This window comes from Ovis aries, chromosome 25 (genome assembly GCF_016772045.2).
Source record: "Ovis aries strain OAR_USU_Benz2616 breed Rambouillet chromosome 25, ARS-UI_Ramb_v3.0, whole genome shotgun sequence".
Lineage (NCBI taxonomy): Eukaryota > Metazoa > Chordata > Mammalia > Artiodactyla > Bovidae > Ovis > Ovis aries.
In genome coordinates, this window is record NC_056078.1 from 39437375 (window position 1) to 39455940 (window position 18566).

General features: G+C 46.5%; 1 protein-coding gene across 2 annotated transcripts in view; it reads right to left on the reverse strand.

Moving 5' to 3' along the window:
- Window positions 1–18566, reverse strand: part of GRID1 (glutamate ionotropic receptor delta type subunit 1) — a 689685-nt gene that overhangs the window by 16677 nt on the left and 654442 nt on the right. For both annotated transcript variants that reach the window (XM_027962365.3, XM_042241196.1), the window contains exon 14: window positions 2118–2284. In XM_027962365.3, coding sequence (XP_027818166.2) covers window positions 2118–2284 — 167 coding nt within the window. The remainder of the gene's footprint in view (window positions 1–2117; window positions 2285–18566) is intronic.

The following is an 18566-nucleotide window of genomic DNA, read 5'->3' on the forward strand; positions in this document are numbered from 1 at the left end:
ATCACTTCCTGCTAAAATATCACAGGAACTGGACTAGCCACTGTTGTTCACGTCCATTGAATGATCTAGTTGAGAACCAAGCTTTCTCCTCTCCGGTGCATCACTGTTCTCTTCAGTAGACTTTCAAGGGATCTCTGAGCACGGTGAGTGCGTGGGGACTGTAAGCCTTCTGTAGTGGGGTCCCTGCACTTCTGTGAGCGCTCTCTTGGGACACATTAGCTGTCTTGGTGGTGTTGATGCCATTGTGCTGGTCCCACAAGTCCCCTTACCATCTGCTTCAGAGAGGTGATCACAGGTAGATGGCCTGACCACCCCCTATCAGAAAACCAAATTGGGTAAACCTCAAGAACGCCATTGTCTTATACATCTTGGAGGAAAGCCATCGTTTCTCTGAGCCTTTAATCCAAGCAATCGATAAACCACTACTCCTCCTTCTCTCATGTGTCATCCTTCTCTGCTCCGGGGAGCAAAGGGAGGCAGAGGATATACACTTGATTTAGTTCTAGAGAAAACCCCAAAGCCTCATTGAATTTAGTTAGTTCTACCCCTTTTCCCAGTTTTGCAAACAAGCCACTGGATGAATGGGTTGCAGGCCCTCCTCCTCGGCTTTTCCCTGATGGGCTTTAGGCTTGGGTGCTCATGGTGGGAAGAGCCCAGTCGACATCTAGGAGGCAGGAGGAGGCAGTAAGTCTCAGAGATCTGAAGCACAAGGGCACAGCACTGGGGCCTGAGGACCTGCTTTCTCCTCTCAGCTCTGCCAGTAGCTGCCTGAGCCGCCCTCAGCACACTTTACCTCTCTGAGCTTCAGGATGTTAAATGAGTGGTCTTTAGCAACTCTGGCCCCTCCAAATGGATGCTCTCCAATTCTGGAAAGCATGTGTTCACCAGGCAACTGGGGGCTGTCCCTAAACCCCAGTGCCTTCCTGGCCTTTTCACCTGGATGTTTTAGCCACAGTCTGGATTTTGGTACATCAAGGCAGAGCTCTTGTTCTGCTCCTTCACTGGCCAGGATGTGAGCGATGAGCTTAGACAACCCTGGGGACAAGAGCCCCTGTTAGCAGGCTGGCTCCTTGGAAAAGGCCCCCAAGCTGACCCATGCTCTTCACCTACACCCTCTCGGCGGGACCAGGTAACCTGATCGAAGACTAAGGACAGTTCCTACAGGGGAGTGAGAAGTGGATGACAAGCGACTGCCTTCCTCAAGGAGGCTGGCTAGGTGTCCAGACCAAGCACCTGGAAAGCTGATCACGCCCAAGAACCCAGAGAAGATTAAGCTCAAGGGACGGACTTGCACCGGGAAAATCTAAAGAGGAAGTAAAGAGGCCAATGCAAACTGGCTCTGCACGTTCACTGCCAGTGGACGAGGTCTGCGGGTCTTTGCTTAGTCCAGAACACTCCTGTCTCTGGCGTTGTCCCTCACCTTCCCCCAGTACGCCCACCATTGCTAGTGTTAATTACCAGGAAGCTGATCTAGACAGGATGGGGAGGAGGCAGGCAATTGAGGGCCAGTCCGTCTCCTGCCACGGCAGGTGGCACCTGCCCCCTCAGCCCCTGTGCAGGTGGATATGGAGTCAATTTGCTTCTCTGGCCCCACTTGTGCTTACATCCCTACACCAACCTGTCCCACTTAACATTTATCTTAAGAAGTTATCATTGGGACCTTGCCAGATCCAATTAATCTTTCATTTAATTTTAAATTACTAGCTATCTCCAGCTAACTCCTATTCAACCTTCAGGCCTCAGGTGCCACTTCCTCCGGGACGTTCTCCCTGGTCTTCTGGGTCTGGTCAGATGCCCTCCTCTACCCTCCTCCACCCCCAGAATATCCTCTCTGTCTCACTGACTGCCCTGTTCCAGCATCGCCTGCTTACATCTCAGCTCCCACGAAGACCATGCAGCTTCATGGGAAGGCAACATACACTTCCTCTTTTTACTCTGGGACCTGGCCTAGGATGACCTGGGGATGTGGTGTAGGGAGGAGCATGCGTTGGTGCATAGTCGGCGCTGAAGAAAATGTAATGAATCACCAAGTTTCTGTTGGCTCTCATGCCCTGAACGAAGCTTAAACCCCACCCCAGCACAGGCGCTGTCAGCATCTCCTCACTGACCATGCCTACCTCTGCGAGAAGAGATCCCTGTAGGGGCTGCCATGCTGCAGGGCGATGCCATAGCCCTTGCTGCTCACACTGTTGGCGATGACGGTCACAGAGCAGTCGTCATCTGTCAGAGCTGCATACTCCACCACGGCCACATCCCACAGAAAGGCGTAGTTCCCCTTCTTTGCCTGAAAGACCAAAATCACCTTGCGGTTAGGCAGGCCTGGCCTCCCGTATTAGTTTTGAGCAGTGAGAAACCTCAATGGTGGGGTTTGGGGCCCCTCCTGAATGGTTCTCCTGCCCAGTGGGCTGGCATAGCAAACTTTCCTATTTTCGGATCTGCAGAGCCCACCCCGGTTGATGCCCCTCACTGTGATTAGACATAGAAGGATGGGATGCTGTCTCTGCACATCTCCAGAAAGACATGGGTAAGGTGAGCTACATGTGGGCTCTAAGCTAGCCCCTGGTTTCAGTGGCATGGACCTGTTTCTCAGATTAGCAAGCTCACCTTGGAGACTGCACAAAGTCTGACCCCAGGGAACTGAAATTTCTTGATCAGCAATTTAGAGGGCTGCACAATAGTATTTATTTAATTTCCACTTAGAACTTGACTGATCCCTACTTTAGGTCAACAAGGGAGACAGCCCTAGGATCAGTGTCCCTGAGTAGCTGCAACTTGGTACCTAAGTCACAGACTTGCTCTGCCTGGGGAAGAATCCATTAAGGATCGGGTCTTGATTGTTATAGTGCCACAAGAGTGCGCGAGCGCGCGCGCGCGCACACACACACACACACACACACACACACACACACACACACACCCCTGTCGATTCGCATTCACACACAAGAACAGATTTCTGGTGTCAGTATCTCTACATCCACAAAACAATGGCAGATTATTCCATCAGGAACTTGCCTTCGGCCACAGCTCAGGTCCTTTTCCATCACACCCATCCATAGCAGACGTTAAATTCTCTGCAAGTGTGCTAAGTTGCTTTAGTCATGTCAACTCTTTGCGACCCTATGGACTGTAACCTGCCAGGTTCCTCTGTCCCTGAGATTCTCCAGGCAAGAATACTGAGTGGGTTACCATGCCCTTCTCCAGGGGATCTTCCTGACCCTGGGATCAAACCCTTGTCTCTTACGTCTCCTGAACTGGCAGGTTGGTTCTTCACCACCAGCGCCACCTCCTGAGCCATAATCCTGACTTGGCCTGGAGTTTAGGCACTCATAAGGAATGTGAGCTGCTTGCTTTGTGGAAGAAAATACAAGCTAGACATTGTCACTTGGCCAGCTTAAAACAGAGCATCGGGTTCTTAGTGAAGGAAAGAGCCTGGTTTAATTCTCTAGTGGACAGACGTGTGCCCTCTTCTTTCCTACTCCAGCTCATACTAGATGCTAGAAGATCCCAGTCTGGGGTGGTGATGGGGTTGGAATATTGCAGGTCGAGCTGGGAAGCCACAAGCCTCATGACACTGTCAGGGTACTATTCCACTTCTCTGTTTCTGTTCAATTGAGTATTCATGTCCACTGAGATTTTCCAGAGAATGCCATAGCTGCTTAGATGGAATCTGTCAGAATTTTGCTTCTTTGGGGACCCTAAGTGCCCATGGACCATGGGGCATGCGTGCCCAGTTGTGCCTGACTCTCTGTGACCTCACGGACATCAGGCTTCTGTGTGCATGGAATTCTCCAAGCAAGAATACTGGAGTGAGTTGCCATTTCCTTCTCCAGGGGATCTTCCTGATCCAGGGATTGAACCCACATCTCTTAAATCTCCTGCATTGGCAAGCGGATTCTTTATCAGTTGAGCCACCAGGGATGATGGCTTATTTTCTCCTCAGGAATTTTCCATCTGAAGGATTTGTGGACAGAATGTGGTGGGCTCCCTTTGCCAGGAATAGCCATTCACACAATTGTGCCTGACGACCTTGTAAGAAATGACACACACCACGCCACCCATTGATGCTCACCTCAGGGAACAATCCAAATATTACCTCAGAGCCTCTTTCCTTGGCCAAGTCAATTTCAGGAGTCCCTAAAGGGCGCTGACCCAGGTTGCAAAATTACACTCATCTCTCTCCTTCCACATGGGAAGATAACAGTCTTTGAAGTTTTTTCCTGCTGGCAAACACGTTTTCTCATGAAAAGATATACATTTTCCACCTCTTAGTAACCGAGTTTCTCAACAAAATGTTGACTTATGACCTAATATTTGGCTTCCACCCAACTCTGGAGCATTTCATAACCCATGCTCACAATTCAGTGTGACGATCAGACCTTGCAATTTGCACAATTTCAGAAGGGCACGTCCTGCTGAAGGAAGAATCAAGATCAATCTCGATCCCGTGTTTCAAGTGATGTCCCAGAAAGGAGAAAGATATAAGCTGGCCCAGCTCAAGTGGAAACTGACTCTGACAAGTGCCTGTTACGGCCATTTTAATGGGCCACTTGGATCCGTCAAGCCACGTGCATCTATGGTTCCAGTTTGTTCTAAGAGACAGGTGAGCACAGATGCCTGAAGGAAGCTGCATCTATAGTCCTGCTGCCTAAGCTGACAATGCAGAAAGCATATGGAAGGGGTGCTCACAATGTCTCAGCTACAAAGCCCTGCTAACCGGGAAGGTAGTCAGGGCAAGAAAATAGAAGTCCTCTTTCTTGAGTTTCTGAATGACCACAGACACTCACTCTCCCTGATTGGAAACAAGGTCTACATTTATTACCATATAACTTCTTCGAGAAGCATGTGGCTAGTTCCTAACCTATAGGATGACACCAGAAGAGGGAGGACCTGGAGAGCCTTAGGTGCCACATCTTATATGTGGGCCAACTCAGATGCTACAGTTGTAACGGGGCTTTATCCTTATAAAATACCCTTCATCTCCAACATCCCTTCCTCAGCATCCCTGAGCTTCCTGGGTCCTCCTTTCCTAGCCCCAGTCTCATGCTGTGTAAAATGCACCACCAAAACCTCCCCTGCACTTCCCAAGTCCATCAGATTCCAGGACAAATTCCCGGACCTTGCTGACAGCTCCCCAAGCTTCCCGGTGTGTCACAGCCCCTGTATGAGACAGAAGGCTTCTTAGGTAGGACCATACTCTCAGGATCACTTTGAACACCAGCTATAAGAAGCTCAAAACATGCCATCCATCATGGCTATATCCCCTGTATATAAACCCTCTTCTTGCTCCATGCAGAATGAATGCCCCATAACCTCCCTAAGACTCATCCTTTAGGATCAGAATCAGTTTTCCAGGTAGCCCTTAGCAGTTATGCATCTATCTTTTTACTCTGTGCTGCTTATCCAAAACTTCTAGCCCCTCCATATGTGGGGTTCATCAAATTTATCAAAAATCTGCCTCTGAGAGATCCAAGAGTTGCCTCGTTTTCTCTCCCCTCCTATCTCAGGCTCATCTTCTGCTTTGAGTCTGAGCATCTCTACTCAACGTGACTCATGGTCCCTCCTCTGCAGCTCAGCCCCTTATCTCACTGCCACTACCACTGCGAAGGCACTTCTGCCACTCCCCCTCCACCCTGCACCCTCCTCCTCTTCAACTCCATGCCAGAGACCTCTCGCACTGTGGGATAGTTGTCATTTCCTATTTATATTAGCTACTTCTTTCTGTTGAGGATTTCCCTCCAGTCTCTTGGGGAGACAGACAGAGTATTGGCAGGAATCTAGTCTCTTCTCAACTGTGTGCCATCGGCTGCTCCTCACAGAGAAAGGAAAGGGTGAACCAGACACCCTCCTGCAGGAGCCTGGGAGTCCCCTGGTTACATGGAGCAATACTTCTACAGGGTGGCTCTTTTGTCACTTCCCGTTCATACGAACTCATCCTTTCCTGTGTCTCCAGGCCCTGTCCTTCCCCTACTTCCCAGGGGGCTCTGGGGAATTAACAGGAATGTTATCTGAGATTAGGAGGAATAGGCAATGTTGTTGTTCAGTTGCTAAGTCGTGTCCAACTCTTTGCGACCCTATGGACTGCAGAACACCCGACTTCCCTGTGCTTCTCTGTCACCTGGAGTTGGCTCAGTAGGCAGTAAGTGCTTCACAAACAGATTATTGACATTCATCTTACAAAGCTTGGGAAAGTGGTACCACAGATTTGTATTTTGCATTAAAACCAAACAGAAACAAATACCAGACGTCATATCTTTAATGAGTCAGATGACCTCTGGCTGGCCTATGCACATATTAAGTGTGTTTCTCGTTTCTAATCACTGACTATTTTGCATACATGTGAAAGGTAATACGCCAAAAGATGGACAGGAATGTTACATAATGGAGTGGGATTAGTGATGACTCTCAGGACAAGTTGATGAAAATATTTTCTTTAACCTTGTGACACAGTCTATGCTATCACACACTACACAGGCACCCGATTCTGTCTCCATTGTCCTGTGTGTTCCCAGAGGCGCCTTTGCCTGTCCACAGGACACAAGGGTCTGCCAGAGCTCTCCAGCTTCTTGGCCACTGGCTCCCTGACATGACCCAAACACCTGGGCAAGTCTCCCTTATGTTCCTGGCCTGCATCTAAACATTTGGCTTCATTTCAGTCTTTTCTTTCCCTACAAGAAAAAGAAAAGGCATTTGGCTCACACACACAAGAACAGATGTGAGGACTCTGAGGAAAAGAGGAGAGAACAGCTTTGACACTGGAGAAAGTCAAGGGCATCTGGGCGTTCATTCCCAGGATGCCAGGACAGCAGCAGGTACACAGACCGCCCCCAGTTTGTCTCTTGGGAAGCATCTTAGCAAAGAGGATCCAAGAGCATCCCTGAAGCCGCTTCCTCCACCCACACACTGGTGCACTGCTACAAATGAACAGGGACCCAGACCGTGGGGCCATCTGACCCCAGTGCGTACAGCATCCTCCCTACATTTGCAGGAGCATGATCAGCCTATTTTGCTGGAGGAAGGTTGGGCACCATATACAGAGCCACAAGTGAGCTGGGATATTGGCTGACTCATCTCCAAGGCTGCACACTGGAAATAAAATGAGACTACATCGCCCTTCATTGCACCACTGATTCGGCCCTTCGCAGAACTCACTTGGGGCACAAACTTTCCGAGACAACAGCCTTGGAGGCAAGAACTTCACAGCACTCTTCTACTCCATCCTAACTGCATTTGGAAAGGGACAAGCAAACCCATTATCCGCCCCAAACAAGAATGTAGGTGCTACAAACATCAAACACAAATGCTCTCAAAAAAGAAGTGCTAAAGGAAATCAGGGATCTGCATTGCTAGGTCCAGGGTCGCTATGAAGTACCTGCTGGATGCTGGGTTGTCAGAAACCTGATTCCTTTTCCATGGTATAATTCGGAGGAGCTGAACATGAACCCATTTTACAGATGAGGAAACTGAGACTCAGGAAAATGAACTGACTTGTCCCAAATGAATCCAGATAGTGAGTAGTAGAGCCAGGAGAAAGGCTGTCATTGCCATTCCTGTGGGTTCTATCACCAGCAGCATTCCCCTGGGAAGTGCTCAGAGGATCAGGTACCATAGCAGTTTCCCCAGTCCTCCATTTACACATCCGAGCAGGGCAGAGAGCAGAGCATGGGTTTCTCTGGCCCCAGGAACTGTCTTCCTCCAGCTTTAGAGGTGGTTCGTGGCATGGCTGACAGCTGTGAGGTAGGACACAGGAGCCTGTGCCGTCTGCGGATGCGGGTGTTAGGGTGCGAGGGACGCCTTGGAAAGCTTATGCAGACTCATGGGCAGTAACCGTCCAGTGACACCCTTGACCCTCACAGAGCAGAGCTCGGCATCCCAAATTTTAGCTCCTACGGTCATGTCACAAAATGACAACACATCGCCACAGGGAGCCTGAATCCTGGCTACAGTGATCCATTATTATGCACTAGGCCAAATCACAAGGGGCAACAGTAAAATCTAGACCATCTACGGAGAAAAGCACAATTTTACAGTCTGCTTGTAGGAATGTGGCTGCATATTTCTGAAACGGCAATGCGGTGGGGTGAGTCAAATGCTTTTAAAATGTGCATATGTAGCAAATCTACCCCTAGGGATTCACTCGAAGGAATTAGTTTCAGAAAAGATGTTTGTACAAGGAGTCTCAGGGCACTGTTTAAACTAGCAAGAATTGGAAACAATTTAAATGCTCAACAATTGAGAATCAGCTAGGTAAATGATGTGTTAGGTGATGGAATATTATGTTACCGTTACTATGCTGTTTTAAAAGAACATACCCTGCTAGGAGGAACAACTACCCATGGGGAAGAAGAACCAGCTCGGGTTCTGGACTCCAACCGTATGGATACGAACACCAACTCCACTTTTGCTGGCTGTGTGAGTGCCAATAAGATGCTTAACATCTCTGAACCTCAGTTTTTTTCACTCTCCTCTTTCACCTTCATCTTTATGGAGAATCAAAACCAAGTATCAAACACTGTCTTTGGGTCATGCCGTCATGGGTGACTTCTGCTGGTTTCTTTTAGTCTCCGGTGCCTGATGCTTTCTGCAGCCCAGTGAACATTTCTTTTGTGGTTCCAGCTGCTGAAGAGGGTCATTTTAGTGATCCGGCCTCCATCATAGAGCACAGGGCAGTGAAAAGAGCAGGATCTGGATGAAGGCACATCCCGGCTCTTTGGTGAACCTACCGTGTGTGTGTGTTAGCTGTTCAGTCATGTCCAGTTCTATGCAACAACATGGACTGAAGCCCACCAGGCTTCCCTGTCCATGGTGTTTCCCAGGCAAGAATACTGGACTGGATTGCCAAGCCCTCCTCCAGGGGATCTTCCTGACCCAGGGATCGAACCCAGGTTTCTTGCACTGCAGGTGGATTCTACCATCTGAGCCACATGGGAAGCCTGGCGCACCTATAGACCTGGGGCTGACAATCACTTCCTAGAGGACTACTCTGAGGATGAAATTACAGGAGACAGTGCACTGTGCCTGGCACACAAAGAGGAACCAACACAAGCTCCTCCTTCTCCTCTGGCCGCCCCCAGCTCGAGGTTGACGATCAGTCCATCGACTGTCATTAACTCATCTTTCCTCCCACCTCCACCCCTCCTGCCAATCATTCCTCCGCCTTGGCTAAGTCAGCAGCATGCTCTGTGTGGGGTGTGTGTGGGGTGTGTGTGTGCCCGTGAGGATGTCTGTGCATGAATATATGCACGTGTGGAAGCGTGTGTGCACACACGAGTGTGCACGTGAGCACCACAGACCCTAGGGAAGCAGCAGAGAGCTGAGCTCAGATAGAGTTCAGCACCTAGAGACCAAATGGAGTTTAGAGAAAGGAGACCTTCAGCTGGAGACATCTCGATGGTCTCTCAGCACAGAAGGAAGAGGCCTCCAAAATGATGCGAAAAGGTAAGGCAGACACTCAGCGGGACCCTAGGAAGTGTTCCCATGCCTCCTCAGGAGGCTGCAAGGAAACCTGCTCCCCAAGGAGAGAAAGATAATGACCCTTCTCCTGGACCAGCCCTGGAGCAGAACCAACAGGCAAAGGAGGGCAGGCCCAGTGGAGAGGAGGGGTGGGGTGGGAGGAGACGGCAGCTGGGTTCTCCCACGATTCATGCCACGGCCGCTTTCCTAAAGCGTCCTCACGGTACAAAGTCAATTCAGCTCTTGGCTTCAGACCAGAGTGAACAGGATGGAACTGACAATGAGATAACATGACCCAAGGGGCAGCAAGAGCACCTGGTGGGGAGGCGTCTTGCGTGTCCGTGTGCGTGTGGCCACGAGCACAGGCCTGGGCCCTGAGGTTTTGTCTTGGTGGTCGGTCGAGTGAGGCTGCCCCTTACCTGGGTGAGGGGACCAAGATGGCAGAGCCACCCCAGGGCAATCGCAGCAGAAAACAGCTTCTGATGGCTAGGCAGGAGGTCTGCAAAATGATTTCTGCCAATGATTGCCTTCCCGCTTCTTGCACTCCTGTGTTCTAGAGTGACACAGAAGAGTCAGGAGCAGAGCTAGAGGTGGAGAGAACGCCAAGTCCTTTCTCAGGCCATCAATGCTCTCAGCCTAACATTACCTTCTCTTGGATTCCTCAACTTCCTTTACAGAATCTTCAACTCCTTTTCATAGAAAGCGTGGCATGGTACGTGGGTGAGAGCAAGGGTCTGGAGATGAGCAGAGCAGGCCTTTTTTCCAGTGTCCTTGGCCAGGCCCCTGAACTCTCTTTGCCTGAGTCACCTCGTCCAGGAGACAGGAGTAGCAATCCCCACCTTCTCACACAAAGAGACAGCACCGAAAGTGGTTGAGGCAAAGGAACTTGAACAATAAGACACTATCCTTGTGATCACGAAAATCATCACCGGCATCATCCTTACAACTTAAAGTTTGGACTCTCATTAAATGCAGTTGCCTCGGGGAAAATAACATTTGAAATTGTCCTCGGTCACCAGCCTGGCAAATTAGAAAACCTGTAAGATGGGGTCACAATCTTACTAACTCACTATCATTTTGTAAAACTGGAAAATGAATCCAGACAGTCCTTACGATCTTCTCCAGCTTTAACATCCTCCAAGTTTATAATACAGACCAGTGGTTCTCAGAGAGTGTTCCCTAGACCAAGAGCTTCAGCATCACCAGAGAAATGTAAATTCCCAGACTCTATTCCAGACCCACTGAATAAAAGACCCTAGGAGTGGGGACCACCAATCTGTCTTAATAATCTCTCCAGGTGACCCTGATATGTGCTAAAATTGGGATCCAATGATAGAAACCTCAGTGAAATGAATTTCTGATCTTCTCTTGAGAGTAGGTTTAAGAAGGAAAAGAATATTATGGCTCACTCTTGCCTGGAAAATCCCATGGACGGAGGAGCCTGGTAGGCTGCAGTCCATGGGGTCGCACAGAGTCGGACACAACTGAAGCGACTTAGCAGCAGCAGCAGCAGGGTCTTGAGCAAGGGCCCAAAATGGAAGAGGGAATCACACAGGGTTGAGACCAAGATCACTAAAAGCAAACATTAAAGGAAAGTCACACTTTACATCTTCTTCCAGAAAATCATTCTACTTGATGCCTTCCCATCCATTCTCTTCTAAAATAGTTCAGGATAAACTTCCACAGTACAAACTGTGCCCATTTCTCGAGGAAATCGAGACTCAGAGAAGACTGCTCAAGACTATAGAACCAGCCCCTCTGGCACAGCATCCTCCCAGGTCTCCTTGGCCACAAGTGGCCTTCCCTTATCCACATCAAAAGCTCAACATCAGGAGCCCCAGAGAGGCATCTAGAGCTCCCTGAGCAGCTGGCTCCTATCAGATTGCCAGATTCTGGACAAACTTTGCTCATGATGTCCACCTTCAGCACCTGACCTTATGGAAGCTTTATAGCTGTTTTCCCATTTAGGGCCTTAAGCACTCTAGGCAGAAAGAATCTTAGTGAACCAAGTACTGTCTCAGTGGGAGAAGGTTTCTCACATCTCCCAGGGAGGAGAAGCTGGTTTGGTACCAAGGAAAAAAGAAAAGCCCTAATTTGGAAGAATCAATAGCTCCTTCTTCAGAAGTCTGAAGTTGCACGCCATCAGCAAAACTGGGGTCGTAAACAACCTTCTCAGCAGGCCAAAGGGACACATCGATTTTCAGTGGTTTGTCAAAACTTTAAATTGTCCCAACACCATGGTAAACAACAATCTGAGTTAGTCCATGGGAAAGATTAAGAATTGTCTAAAGAAAGTAATTTGGTTTGCTTAGATATTGAACAGATTAGGAAGAGACAAGAATACAGAATAAGAAAGGCCCATGGAGGAAAGGGAAGCAACCCAAGAATGCATGAACCCATGCAGCGCAGAGAACAGGCATCTCTGAGGTCAAACATCCCATGAAGAAGCCCGGAGACAGGGCCTTGAAATACTCCCTGTGTGCACACAGGCATGAACACACACACACACACACACACACGGAAGGATGTGAGCCCCTTGGCCATGCGTGTCCTTTTCACTGCCCTAGCACAATGTCTGGCATACAGCTGGTGCTCAATAAACATGTGTAAAGTGGTAAATGCAGAATCTGAAGGCATGACTCCTAGAATCTGAGAAGCCTGGGTACTTGACGCAGGCTGCACTGGCTATGTGCTGTCTGCCCCTCCCAGTCTGCCCTCCACCCTTCTTTCTCCCGCAGAGTCCTTCAGAGGCTGATTTCATGGAGAGTATCAGTGGTCGCCTTGGCTTCTGGCTAAGAGTCACTTCCTAAGATTCAAGAATAAGTCAAATACTGATATTATTAAAATAACAATCATGCCAGTAAGTACTGTTCATTCAAGCATATGTTCTCAGACTTGAGAGGGCCTGAGGATCCCCTCAAAGGCATGTTCAAACATAGATGATTAGCCTCCCCTCAACATCCTTTCTCCAGCTTCTGATTCATTAGGTCTAAAGTAGGGACCATGAATTTCATTTCTACATGTTCCTGGATGAGGCTGATGCTAAAGGCCCAAAGAACACCCCTGGGAAACTACTATGTTAAAATTCACTCTACAAGGCATTGTACTCATCCATTCACATCACCTCTGGACTTTACAATAAATCTGGGAAGACCCAGTATTATTATTCCTGCTTTTTTCAGATGAGATAACTTTGCTCAGGAGTAAGTTAACTTAGCCAAGATCTCATCTCTGGCACAAACCCAGTTCTCGTTAACTCAGACCCCACACTCTTCCCTGGATGCTATGTGGTCTTAACTGAGCACTTGACTCCACTGAGACAAAGTGCCAGTGAGATTTCATGAAGCTGCCCCTGAGGCCAGCCTGTATGCTGTCTGCAGTCACATCTTGGTGTTTCTTTAGCCATAAAGGGTCTTTGGGAACTGGCAACTCAGACTATAAAGGACGAGGAGGGAAGCAGTAAAATTGTATGTGATCACGATTCATATTAAAAACTATCCTTTAATTGGTTCAGAGACCATCCCTGCGGGGCTTATGTTGAAGAGCTGTCTCATTCTCTAATCCCATTTGTAGGCAAGGATTCCTTTATGGCCTTTGCTAAAATGTCAGCCTTGAGGGAGAGAGAGAGAGAAAGGCTCTCACAACAGCCTCTCACACTTTGAGGAGCCACAGAAGAGGTCACGTCCTGAGTGAAAAGATCCAAATGGACTCCCCTCCCTCACAGAACCAGCTCTAAGCTCTGCCTATCAGGAGGTACAGCTTTGTAAAGTCAAAGAATCAGAAAGATGAACCACTAGAGGGGCTTGCAGGGGCATGGCCCCGACAGAGGACAACTGCATGGTTCAGGGACACTGAGCACTCACTCCAAAGGGTAGCAATGCCTGCTCATCACATCCCCACATCACCAACTGAGGTCTGAGACCGGGGCTGCAGGGAAAGCTTCCCTTCCCGACTCCTTCCATGTGAAGATTCTTCAAATATCAGAAATACCAAATTTCACTGCTGAGAGTGCCCTTTACCAGGCTCCTCGCCACTCCTGTTTCCTCTGTCTGAGCCTTGGGAGGCATGCTTTTCTGAGCTCTTACTGTTATCACTCTTCCTGATTTGAGTTAATCCACCTCTCATTTCTCTCTCTCTCTGCCTCTCCTTGCCCACTTCTGTTTATGTGTATCACACACACACACACACACACACACACACACACTCACACGCTAAAATTTTTAAATTTAAGGTTCAAAGCCAATCTAAGGATCTCTATGTCAGAGAGTAAAGAGACTCCATCAGAGGTTCCCCTCACAGTGGAAACAACTGCTTATACCCCAAAAGGTTTTTTGTTGTGTTTTTATTTTGTTTTTTAAACTGAAGAATAGTCGATTTGCAATGTTGTGAGTTTTGAGTGTACAGCATCGTGAGTTCGTCCTTTGTTTGGTTTTTGAAGATTATATTCCATTGTAGGTTATTACAAGATATCAGGGGTAATTGGCATAGTCCCTGTACTCTACAGTAAATCCTTGTTGCTTACCTATTTTATGATGGTAGTTTGTACCTGTTAATCCCATACTCCTAATTTGTCCCTCCCCGACTCTTTCTCCCCTTTGGCGACCGTGTCTGTTTATGTCTGTGAATCTATTTCAGTATTGCACACATATTCATTTGTATTTTTTTAGACATTGCACATAAATGATATCATACAGCACTTGTGTCTCTCTGACTTATTTCACTGCACATAATATTCTCTGGGTCCCTCCATATTGCTGTAAGTGGCAATATTTCATTCTTTTTATGGCTGAGTAATATTCTATTATATATGTAAATACATGGAGGTAGAAAGAGTGCAATAATCTTCAGGCAAATTGTTTAAACTCTGAGTTTTACATTTCTTATTTTCAAAATGGAAATATCACAAGATGCCCTCAATGGTGAAAACAAAGTGTATGAACATAATATCACACATAGTAATTTCTTAATAAATGTTATTTTCCCTCCCTTCTTCTCTTTCTTTGTTCTTGGACAAACAACATTATACCAAGAAAATGGAAATAAAGATAAGGTAAACAAAAACTGCCAACAACTTGACTGACACAATAAATCAAAACTGTTCTCACCAGCTACTGCTTCTGGATTTTAATGTAATCAAAAAACAAAACAATTCAGTTCAACATACAAAAACTTAAGTCATAAAACTCAAAGCCATAATATTCAGTGGAACACATAGAATGGAATCAGCCCACATTTATAGCTAGCACTAAGGTGAAGTGTATGAGACCTGGGTACAAAGCAAATTACGGGGCAGAGGAAATCTGAAGAATAAAATCAGGTTTAGGGGGAGTGAACAGCCTCCCACCCTTCTAATGAGGATTGAAAATAATCAGCGTTAGCATGATGGCGCGGATATTGGTTTGATTCCAGAGCTTACCCTAGCAAATTATAAAAATCGCAAAAGAAAGTAATTGAAGATTTCATAACAAGATTTGCTTGGCAATGTTCAAAATCCAAAGCAAAGTAATTTTATAAAGGAGGCACAGAGGGGGCTTTCCTCGATCTTTGCACTGTATTATCCCAAACCAATCATCATCAAACAAAATTAAGCTGCAGGGCATTATGAGGGGACAACTCAGTCAATCGTATGGAAACCTGCTTCAGGAGACCGACTGAACACCTGCCCTCCTCACCCTTCCTCACCCCTTTTTGCTCTCCCTGCAACTAGATCCCAGCAGTCCTGCTCTTTCTTCTTGAAGAAAGATGCCCATGGGTGTATTTTCAAATACTGTCACTTATTTTTCACTTACTGATTATTTATTTTGTTGATTTTTATAAAGAGAAAGCATTTGGATGCCCACATGTGTTGCCGCTGCACGTACCACTAACTAGGCCCTAGGACAACACATGAGTAAGAGACAGGCCTGGCACGATGGAGGCTCAGAGTCCAGACAGCATGCGACAGAGCAGGGCTCTGAAGATGGGGCGGCATCTGATGCGCCTGGACTGTGGGAGGCACAGGGTGTTGGGGAGCCCCTGACCCTGCCCTGAGAAAGAAGGAGCTTCACTGGGGGTCAGGAAGAGAAAATGCTCCTGCTGAGGCCAGGGAGATAACCAAGAGTCAGCCTGGCCAACAAGGAAAGGGAAGACTTTCCAAGCAGGAGGATCCTGGGTGTGCAGAGCAGGGGAGAGGGGAAGAAACCGCTCAGGTTTCCTGTGATGAAGACACTAGGTAAGTGGAAGTAGGAGCTGAGGCTTCATTCTGATCATGCATCGCCTCCGTATTTTGCAGCGAGTCACACAGGAGCTAGAGTGAGAAAAGTACTGAGCTCAAAGCCTGGGTTCGATATTGACTCAAACTTGATTTTCAGAAGGTCCCTTGCCCTCTTTAAACCCTAGTTTCCTAATTAATAAACAAGTTGTCTAGAAGTCAGTTCAGCTAATTTAATGCCTGGAAAAAACTTCAATTCCCACCCTTGATCCATCCCAGGCCTCTTTAATGGTAGTCATTACTATTAAATTAACCTTCTGATTGTTCAAACACTGATGCAAGGCCCCAAAGGAAGGAAGGAAAACTCTGGGTAAAGTAAGAAAGGAAACACATTTTTTGAAATAACATACCATACTAAACGAGACTTTGTTAAAGCTAACTCAGTTTAAAGAGGAAAGCATCAGCCACACTCTTACATATTAACTGAGCTCAGCACTACTAAATGAGTTGCTGCTGCTAAGTCACTTCAGTCGTATCCGACTCTGTGCGACCCCATAGATGGCAGCCCACCAGGCTCGCCCGTCCCTGGGATTCTCCAGGCAAGAACACTGGAGTGGGTTGCCATTTCCTTCTCCAACGCATGAAAGTGAAAAGTGAAAGTGAAGATGCTCAGTCGTATCTGACTCTTAGCGACCCCATGGACTGCAGCCTTCCAGGCTCCTCCGTCCAAGGGATTCTCCAGGCAAGGGTAATGAATGAGTGAATGAAAAACTCGAATGTTTAAAGAGCAACCACTGCGTACTCGTGTTTTATGTACATCAATTCTGATTAATAAAACAAAGGTAGGTATCTAACCATCTATTCAGTTTCCTCGAATGAACCAAGAGTCATGAATTTTGTCTAATGTAGGCCAAGGAAAAAGTGAGTTGAAGAAAAAGTGATTTCTTTTCCATTCAGTCCCCAGAGCAATAAAGCAAAATAAAGTCAAAATACATATATACCTATATGAAGAGAAAGAAAGACATTTTTATAAATCACAATAAAGGATTTTAGAAAAGTAGAAAAATACCAATTTATAAAAAGACTTTTCCTACTAAAGATAAATCCACAAGGATTTAATGGGGAAAAAAAAAAAAAACCACTGAAGCCTGTATTCTTTTGATCCCCAAGATAGAATGTAATTTATTCAAAGCTGTGCTTCTGGCAATACTCAGTAATATTTTGTTGAGAGCTTTCAATGTTTATATCCTTTCTTGACACCATGCTTCTACTTCTGCGAATTTGACTTCAGGAAATAAATATAGTAACTGAACAACCATTAGGCAATAAGGTGCTCATTATAGCGTTATTTGTAATTTGTGAAAAATTGTAATAGACCCAAATAATACTCAAGAAGGAAATGTTTAATTTTACATATATTTGATGAAATATTAAGTAGCCACTAAAATGGTTTTTAAAGTTTTACAACAGTGTTAGAAAGTGCAGGATAAAATATATTTTCTCTAACATCATAATTATCCAAAATATTTACAGAGATTTAAAAAGACTTCCCAGAAATACAAGAGTTCCTAGAGTCTTGTTTAGGTGGTTGAAAAATATACATTTGATTGGTTCTTTTCTGTTTATTTTTAGAAATATTCTAACATTTTAAAAATGGTGATATTTAAATGACATATATTTTCAAATTATAAATGTATAATCTAATATTTCCTTTCAAAACCTCTTATTTTAAACGTTGGCATGGATTGGGGGATATTTCATCTAAGTGCCCTTGGAATTGGGTTGGACCACAGATTTAAAGGGGCTTCCCTTGTGGCTCAGCTGGTAAAGAATCCTCCTGCAATGCGGGAGATCTGGGTTCGATCCCTGGGTTGAGAAGATCCCCTGGAGAAGAGAATGGCTACCCACTCCAGTATTCTTGCCTGGAAAATTCCATGGATAGAGGAACCTGGTGGGCTACAGTCCAGGGGGTTGCAAAGAGTCAGTCATGACTGAGCAACTAACACTTTCACTTCACAGATTTAAATCATGTGAGGAAGGCTCAACTGTATTACAAGATCAAGACACCCAGAACTCTGCCAGAGACCCAGAGAAGGGGTTCTGCAGATAGCAACTGTTAAACAACGAAAATCCCACTGCCGGCATTCTCCTACAAGGAAACTATACATTTAGCAGAAATAAAAATGGGTTTTGTTCTCATGGTATTCCACTCTCCTTTCTGCCTCTCTGGTTTCCCTTATTTTTTCTATGTATTTTATTTCCTGCTTGTCAGTTTTCTCTCACATTCTCACATTTGTGTTTTCAAAACTGAAAAGGAATTGAGGAGTCTGGATTGTAATATGTAGGTACATGACAGGACTACCTTAGGAAGCTTTCCTAACCTCACTAAGCAGAATAAATATTTCATTTCTGTTCTCCTACCCTTTTCCACACTAAATCACAGCTGTTTTTTTATCCTTCAGAACTCAATAGGGATACCTTGGGGAAAAAAAGCAACAGCTAAGTCCAATGCCTTATGTTCTGAACTCGATGCTAATGAAAACACAGCATATAAAAGTTCATGGAATTCAGCTAAAACAGTGCTTAGAGGGAAATGTATAGCTTTAAATACTTGTACTGGGCTTCCCTGGTGGCTCAGTAGTAAAAGAATACACCGGCAATGCCGGGGACATGCAGGAGATGCAGGCTCAGTCCCCGGGTCAGGAAAATCCCCTGGAGGAGGAAATGGCAACCCACTCCAGAATTCTTGCCTGGAGAATCCCGTGGACAAAGAAGCCTGGCAGGCTACAGTCCATGGTCCCAAAGAGTCAGACACGACTGAATGTCTGAGCATGAAGCGGAGCAGGACCATATGGTCCTTGCCTCTCCACCCTGTCCTCTGCCTGCCTTTTGCCGGCGGAAAACTTTAGTCAAAATATAAGTTTAA